The sequence below is a fragment of the Schistocerca cancellata genome, chromosome 5 (assembly GCF_023864275.1).
Source record: "Schistocerca cancellata isolate TAMUIC-IGC-003103 chromosome 5, iqSchCanc2.1, whole genome shotgun sequence".
NCBI lineage: Eukaryota > Metazoa > Arthropoda > Insecta > Orthoptera > Acrididae > Schistocerca > Schistocerca cancellata.
In genome coordinates, this window is record NC_064630.1 from 648154986 (window position 1) to 648164093 (window position 9108).

A 9108-nucleotide genomic window follows, 5' to 3' on the forward strand; every position below is an offset into this window, starting at 1 on the left:
CACAACAACAATCTATGTATGTGACCGTGACGAGTAATTACAATAAAATGGGGTCAAACTGGGCCAAGACTTTTAATTCTGCAGTTAGATGAAGCCCCTTGTAATTAATTAAACCTTTAATCCTTTTTTAAGAACCTACACCAGGAACTCCTTTACAAGGGCCATTCTATTCGTATGGATCAATCCATTACATGGCAGATTCATGTCTGTTTCTGCGTTCATGTTGAGCAACATATCTCTTAGTCGGCCTAACTAGTGCAGATCATAGTAGCAACCAAAAGGCTTGTTAGCTAGGTTTGCGTCACACACCATACCAAATGTAAAGCCTGATAGACTGAGATGCTAAACTTGTTTCTTGAAATTAGCGGTGCGAAACTAGTTTCGTAAATGGCTGTCAACACAGAGATATCAGCGTACACTTCAGATTCAATGTTTTATGAATCCACAATCACCGTTTTGTTTCTGGAATGAAAGTCGTGGTAGTTACATTGGTAGTGGCAGAGATCAGGCTTGTCTGCTTGAAACATGTAAAAAAAAAAAAAAAAAAAAATAGACCAAACGCGTATGAATTCGTATAAAGAAAAGAGCCAACTCGGTTGCTCACTGACGGAATTTTGGTAAAATACTTCAAAGGATACTTCAAATGGAGATTTTTATCCTTCCCCATGTCGCGTTCCTTAGTCCACAAATGCTAAATTTTTTCCAGATATTTGTGATGCTACCTTGTGGGGAAATCTGTCATGTGCGACGTTATGACATCAAATTTTTCACTTCGTACATATTAATTTTCTATTGCCACCATTTACTTCACATCCGTATTCTTTGCATAATTTCCTCATTCGCGCAGCTCTGCTTCTAGTGAAGTCAGCCTCTTCAGTGTGGTTTCTTAATGCCGTCAATGTCCGCTGCGATAGCTGAGTGGTCAGTGTGGCGGATTCCCGTCCTACGGGACGGGTTCCATTCCCGGCTGGGTCGGGGATTTTCTCCGCTCAGGGACTGGGTGTTGTGTTGTCTTCATCGTCATTTCATCCCCATCCGGCTCGCAGGTCGCCCAATGTGGCTTCGAATGTAATAAGACCTGCACCAAGGGGCTGGACCTTCCCCAAGTGGCCTCCCGGCCAATGACGCCAATGTCGTCAATCCTTCGATGCTCACATCACGAAAACTTGCCTCAATTCCAGTACTAAATAACACTTTGTTCTTGTAATGAACTGACCACATGGCATTGATGGCCAGGAGTCCCAACCTGGAGAAGTTCGGCGGCCGATTTGCAAATCTTTTCAGTTGACGTCACACTGTGCGACTTAAATGACAATTATGATGAAATAATGGTGAGGACAACACAATACCAAGTCCCCGATCAGTAAAAAATCTCTAACCCCGCAGGGAATCAAACCAGGGCCCGTTGCGTGACAGTCAGAAGCGCTGACCTCTCAGCTAAGGAGGCGGACGTCCTTGTAACGATTATCATTAACGTCCCACAAGCGACCACCCAAAAACCAACCAGTCTCACATTTCCCCACTTCATTTCGCATTTACTGAAAGATAATCCCGGAAACACAAGCAACTAATAGTTTCGTGTCGCGAATCAAACAATGTCGCAAACGACTTTCGCGCATTGATAGCCGGGCATGCGCAGGTTCTATCAATACAGTTTCGAAACTCTGTTTCGAAACGTACTATCTCCGTGAAAACTACGCTTATAATAACAGAATCGAGTTGCAATGTAACACTGGTAGAAATACTCTCCCCGTCCCCTCGCATGTACTGTGCAGTGGTCCGTGGAATAATGCATGTGTAGTTGCTAAGCTTATAATTAATTCAACTGAACGCCTACCTGCACTTTGTTCGAAACCTCTTTAGGATTGACGGCTACGAATGAAGTAGTGGAACGAGGCTCATATGAAAGGCAAGACAATCATTCGGGCCGGTCCCAAGAGACCTGCAGCTGTAGCAACCACCTGTTGTCGCCAGGCCTTCAATCCCACCATTGCAACACACTGCTTGCTCTACGCTTGTTTCATTTTTTCATTTCTTACGGGTGCGGGATTTGTAATTTTAGTTGTCATTACAGTTTTTTGTTGTGCAATAATAAGAAGTTAGCCGGCCGCGGTGGTCTAGCGGTTCTGGCGCTGCAGTCCGGAACCGCGGGACTGCTACGGTCGCAGGTTCGAATCCTGCCTCGGGCATGGGTGTATGTGATGTCCTTAGGCTAGTTAGGTTTAAGTAGTTCTAAGTTCTAGGGGACTTATGACCTAAGATGTTGAGTCCCATAGTGCTCAGAGCCATTTGAACCATTTTTAATAAGAAGTTAGTTATAAATCTAGCGATCTGCTTCCTGTCGTGAAACGAAATGGGCGACTTAGCTGTTGGCGGTGCATCAGGCGTAAAATGTAACTTAAATTACACTGAGATGAGGAAAGTCAAGGGATAGCGATATGAACGTTTACAGATGTTGGAAGTATCGCGTGCACAAGGTATGAAAGGGCAGTGCACTGGAGGAGCTATTATTTGTACTTAGGTGATTCTTATGAAAAGGTGTCCAACGTAATTTGGCCGCACGACAAGAGTTAACAGACTTTGAATGTGAGATGGTTGTTGGAGCTAGATGCATGGGTGATTCTATTTCGGAAATAGTTAAGGAATTCAATATTGCGAGATCCACAATGTCAAGAGTGTACCGAGAATACCAAATTTCAGGCATTTCCTCTAAACACGAGCGCACAGTGACCGACGACCTCCCCTTAACGACCGAGAGCAGCGGTGTTTGCGTAGAGTTGTCAGTGCTAACAGACAAGTAAAACTGCGTGAAGTAACCACCGAACTTAATATGGGATGTGCGACGAACGCATCCGTAAGGACATTTCGGCGAAATTTGACGTCAATGCGCCTCGGCAGCAGACGACCGACGCGAGTGCCTTTGCTTACAGCACGACATCGTCTGCAGTGTCTGTCCTGGGCTCGTCTCCACATCGGTTGGACTCTAGACGACTGGAAAACCGTGGCCTGATCAAATGAGTCCGATTTCAGGTGGTAAGAGCTGATAATGGGGTTCGGGTGTGACGCAGATCCCATGAATTCATGAACCCACGTTGTCAGCAAGGCACTGTGCAAGCTGGTGGTGGTTCCATAATGGTGTGGGCTGTGTTTACATGGAATGGACTGGGTCCTCTAGTTCAACTGAACCGATTATTGACTGTAAATGGTTATGTTCGGCTACTTTGAAGCCGTTTGCAGTCATTCACGGACTTCATGTACCCAAACAACGATTGAATTTTTAGGGGTGACAATTTGCCGTCTCCGTGGGCCACAGTTGTTCACAACTGATTTGAAGAACACTCTGGACAGTTCGGGCGAATGATTTTGGCCACACGGATCGCCCGACATGGGACGTAACCGAGAGGTCAGTTCGTGCATGATATCCTACGCTGGAAACACTTTCGCATTTATGGAAAGCTATAGAGACAGCATGGCTCAATATTTCTGCAGGGGGCTTCCAACAACTTGTTCATGTCACGTCTAGCTGCTGCAGTACACCGGAAAAAAGGACGTCCGACACGATATTTGTACGTATCCCATGACTTCTGTCACCTCAGGATATCTCTTGACAGAGGTCGCTGACGGAGCTCCAGATTGAACTAGGTGAAAATATGATTTAGTCTTCAGATTTCATTCTCGTAATGTGTTCTGTCTTCAATTACAAACAAATATTCGGGAACGGTACACGAAATTCATTTCCATAAATTTTCCATGCATTATCTTAAAAAATTATTGAAAATAAACTTAAAATGAGAAAAATAGTGTATCTCTTCTAGAGTACACTGGTGCATTCCATACTTGTAAGTTGAAAAGTTTGTAAGTATGACCAAGTTTAATGATATTTCAGGTAACATGTGTGTTTCGTGTAAATTGCGACAACCCCGATCCACGCCACTCCTGCTCCAGCAGAAGTGTCATTTCTAAAGTTATTTCGAACAGAGTAGCCTTCCATTTCGTCCTCATGATGGTGGCATCGCTTTGAGATGTAGACTGAATGAGCGACTGAAGGTGTTTGGGAGACATTCTGCCCCGTGACTGGTCAGCTGCGTACTCCAACTTGCGAAGATTGATGGGAGCCTGGTTTACAGCATGCAAACGTCGCTACATGGCACTCTGCAGCAGTGCTTCTCCAACTTTTCCTAATGGAGACACACCTTGTAATACGTGCAATTCCACGGCATACTCTTTCTATAATATTAATAAGTGAGATTCTATTGTAACAAATGAAGGGCTTATTTCAATAGTGGTACAAGTCCATTATTGTTCATTCTGAGATACAGAGTCCTAAAATTAAATGAGCGCTGAAAAATCTGCAGTTGAGATACCAGAAATGTTCAACCATATGGCTTCTTGCTAGAGATGAACCTTTCTTTCTGTTTGTTTGGATAATTAATTTCAGAAGCATTACAGGCAGAAAAGTGGAGGTAATGGACTTGTACCACTATTGAAATAAGCCCTTCGAATGATATTTTAACATTTATTTGATTTCTGTATTTCATTTCTATGTATGAAATAATTATACATCATACACTTTTCAAAAATACAAAACTTTTCAGTAGTATTATGAATTTAGTGACTCACGTGGGTTTGACAAACATTACACGTCTATCTTATATTGGCTCAGATGTAGAACAAATTCGCTCATATTTCCGCGTCTAACTTTCGCAACCGTCTAGTTTTAACTGTTCTTATACTAGCGTTAATAGAAAACGCGCTTTCACACGAAAAACTGCAGCAAAATGATGAGTGCTCTTTTACGTATATGAAGGTAAGTTTGCTAAACAGAAATACAGAAATTGCATAAATCTGATTCTTGGTACACAGTTTTAATGTGCGGTTGTTCTTCAGGTCTGTCAATTCCTCCTCTTCAGGAAGTTGATTTTACAAGTACTGCTTAATATCTAGTGTTGGGCAACATCCATTCAACCTCATTTTCAATCGCACTAAACAGGCATGAATTAATTATTGAATTTTGATACTAACTGCACATTTAGATGTCAATGGAAATCTTCAAGTTACTTTCTTTTGTTTTCCTCATTCATACCTCGACTTCACCTCTCAAGGTTGGAGTTTTTGTCTGTAGCAGTAAGCAGAATTGCACCATTACCTTGTAGGCTAGAATTTGTTTTGCTGAGTATTTCAAATAAATCAGAAAAGAAACCTAGTTTTGTGCTCCAGAGCTCATCTTTTAATGCATCCACAAACTAGGTTTTATTTTCTTTCTCAAATAACAACAAAAATGGTTCAAATGGCTCTGAGCACTACGGGGCTTAACTTCTGAGGTCGTCAGTCCCCTAGAACTTAGAACTAATTAAACCTAACTAACCTAAGGACATCACACACATCCATGCCCGAGGCAGGATTCGAACCTGCGACCGTAGCAACAGCGCGGTTCCGGACTGAAGCGCCTAAAACCGCTCGGTCACAGGGGCCGACGCACGCTAGTTGCACTAGGGATTCCTCTACTGCCAACCTCGTGAGCCGGTGACTTACAACTGGCTCCAAAGTAAACTTTTGGTTTCGTTGAATAAGTTAAAATTTACTCCAAGCTCCCACCTGCATTCCTGTAAAAGATATACCCTGATAAGCCAAAACATCATGACCACTGCCTACCGCGACGTTGGATGCCACCTGGTGGCGTTGCATGCAAGTGACTCGGTAACAAAAGTACGTAAGCGGAGCAGACACGGACGGAGGATCGTCCAAGCGAAGATATGACCTGCAGATGGGGATATCCATTAAGATAAGCGACTTTGAAAAAGGCCAGATGATTATTATTACGCAGACCCTGAGGACGATTTTCTCGGAAACGGTGGAGCTGGTCGAATGTTCAAGTGCTAATGTCGTGAGCATCTACGGAAGGAGGTAGAAGGACAGTGACAGTGACTTGGCGCTAAATGGTTGGACGTTCACAATTCTTCACAGAAAGTGCGGTTCGGAAGTCTGCTCTGTAAAGTAGGATAGATGGCTGTCTGTGGCATCTCTGCCGGAAGATGTCCGCAGCTCGTGGTCGTGCGGTAGCGTTCTCGCTTCCCACGCCCGGGTTCCCGGGTTCGATTCCCGGCGGGGTCAGGGATTTTCTCTGCCTCGTGATGACTGGGTGTTGTGTGATGTCCTTAGGTTAGTTAGGTTTAAGTAGTTCTAAGTTCTAGGGGACTGATGACCATAGATGTTAAGTCCCATAGTGCTCAGAGCCATTTGAACCAATCTGCCGGAAGAGCACAATGCTGGTGCATGCACAAGTGTTTCGGAGCACACCGTTCATCGTACATTGTTGAACATGGAGGTCCGCAGTAGACCACCTCTACATGTTCACACGTTGACCCAACGACATAGTCAGTTACGACTGCGATGGGCACGGGACCATCAGGATGCGACCGTCCATCAATGGAACCGTGTTGGCTCTTCGGGTGAATCACATTTTTGCTACACTAAGTCCCAGACGCAGGACGGTGGGAGCAGTATTATGCTATGGGAGATATTCCCCTGTGCTTGCTTGGGACGTGTGGTAGTAATCGAAGACACGCTGACAGATGCGAACCACCTGCATCCCTTCGTGCTTGATGTCTTTCCCGACGGTGATACCATCTTTCAGCAGTATAATTATCCGTGTCTCGGTGCCAGAACCGTGCTACAGTGGTTTGAGTAGCATTATAGTGAACTCACGTAGAGGTCTCGGCGACCAAACTCTCCTGAAGTAAATCCTACGGAACCCATCTGGGACGTTATCGGGCGGGCGCCATCCCCGCGTACAGAAAGCAGCAGCCTGTTATCACATGACCTGTGAGTAGACTTTTAATGGAACATACCTCCACAAACCTACCCACACACTGCCGGATCCATGATACGCAGAATGAGTGATGTATTTCGTTGCAAAGACGGACGAACGAGCTACGAGGGTTGTCCATAAAGTAAGTTCCGATTGGTCGCGAAATGGAAACCACTGTGATAATCAGAAATATTTTACTGCAACAATTAGCTACAGCTTCCAGCCACTGCTCTACATAGTCACCACTCCGACTTAGACATTTGTCGTAGCGTTGTACCAACTTCCCAATACCCTCATCATAGAAGGCAGCCGCCTGTGTTTCCCGCCAATTCTCTACGCTCATCTATAGCTCGTTGTCTGTACGAAAATGTTGTCTTCATAGCCAGTAGTTAATGTGAACAGAGATGAAACACAGAGGGAGCCAATTACGGGCTGTAGTGCGGCTGATCAAACACTTCCCATCGAAAGAACTGCAGGAGCATTTTCATTGCCCCTGCAGATTGCGACAGAGAATTGTCACTAACAAGGGAACCTCTCCATCGCACCCCCCTCAGATTTAGTTATAAGTTGGCGCAGTGGATAGGCCTTGAAAAACTGAACACAGATAAATCGAGAAAACAGGAAGAAGTTGTGTGGAACTGTGAAAAAAATAAGCAAAATTTACAAACTGAGTAGTTCATGGCCAGATAGGCAACATCAAGGACAAAGTGAGATAAGGAGCGCCGTGGTCCCGCGGTTAGCGTGAGCAGCTAAGGAACGAGAGGTCCTTGGTTCAAGTCTTCCCTCGAGTGAAAAGTTTAATTTTTTATTTTCAATTATTATATGACAAACTCTTATGTTTTAATCACTGTTTGGGAGTGGTTATCACATCCACAAGAAAACCTAAATCAGGCAAGGTAGAAGAATCTTTTTACTCATTCGCCAAGTGTACAAGTTTGGTGGGTCGACAACATATTCCTGTCATGTGACGCACATGCCGTCACCAGTGTCATATAGAATATATATGACGTGTTTACCTGTGGAGGAATTGGTTGAGCTATGACCTTGCGATCAAATGTTTTCGGTTCCCATTGGAGAGGCACGTCCTTTCGTCTACTAATCGCACTGTTTTGCGGTGCGGTCGTAAAACAGACACTAAACTTATTACAGTGAACAGAGACGTGAATGAACGAACGGACAGATCATAACTTTGTGAAAATAAAAACGTAAACTTCTCACTCGAGGGAAGACTAGAACCAAGGCCCTCTCATTCTGTAGCTGCTTACGGTAACCACGGGACCACGTCGCTCCTTAGCTCATTTTATCCTTGATGTTGCCTATCTGGCCATGGACTACTCAGTTTGTATATTTTGCTTGTTTTTCTCACAGTTCCACACTTCTTCCTGTTTTCTCGATTGATCTGTGTCCAGTTTTTCAAGGACTATCCACTGTGCCAACTTATAACTAAATCTGAGGGGGGTGCGATGGGGAAGTTCCCTTGTAAGTAGTAACTGTATGACAGTTCTGTAATGTGGGCTGCATAACATCAGGCGAAATCTCTCACCAGGATCTCATACTTGGCGGGAGACACTATTTTCTACGCATCTTTTTGTGCTCACCATGCGCTCAGAACTGAAAATAGCGAAGTGATGCAACCGAAAGGCATACTAGAGACACTGTCGAACACATCTGTGCAAAGCTTCATCGGACTTTCATAGTCGTTTCCATTTCGCGACCGATCGGAACTTACTTTCTGGACACCCCTCGTGTGAATTATGGGGTCATAATTTTTGACTCATCAGTGTAATCTTGTGAAATCGGATGAATGTTTTTGAGACACCCTGTAGTTTCACTGAATGCTGTTTATTAAACGAGCACGATCTTTCTTCTTGCAGGCATTGCCGCCAGTTGATGAAGTCTTCGAGAAATGCTATTGGCAGGGCCACCGTTTCAACTGCTCGAGTCTGTTCTTCCTGCAGCGGACAGAGATCGGCTTTTGCTACGCATTTAACTCACTCACATCGGAAAACAGGAGGCACTGGTAAGATCTGTGTGATTTACGCAACATGATTTTTGTGTGTCAGTTTTTGTCTTATTAAAAACGCTTAACAATAAGTTCTCCTCACAGTATTAAGAGATGCCTGCATGTAAGAAAGGCATTTCGCTTCGAAAAGTCAACTGTGTTCGATAGGGTATTTTAGAATTACTATAATATGAATCAGTGCCATATGCAGACTAGCACACGTCACGTCATGCGACAGATGGTCTCAGAGCGTGAGAATGGTGTGATGGGTAGGAGCCGTATCGTTCTGGAACCTATA

General features: G+C 44.2%; 1 protein-coding gene across 1 annotated transcript in view; it reads left to right on the top strand.

Annotated features, from left to right (window-relative positions):
* The window catches only part of LOC126188739 (uncharacterized), a 78465-nt gene extending 69633 nt beyond the window's left edge, over positions 1-8832 (top strand). The window contains exon 4 of the mRNA XM_049930347.1: positions 8683-8832. Within this exon, the coding sequence (XP_049786304.1) occupies positions 8683-8832 (150 nt within the window). The remainder of the gene's footprint in view (positions 1-8682) is intronic.
* The last annotated feature ends 276 nt before the right edge of the window (positions 8833-9108 follow it).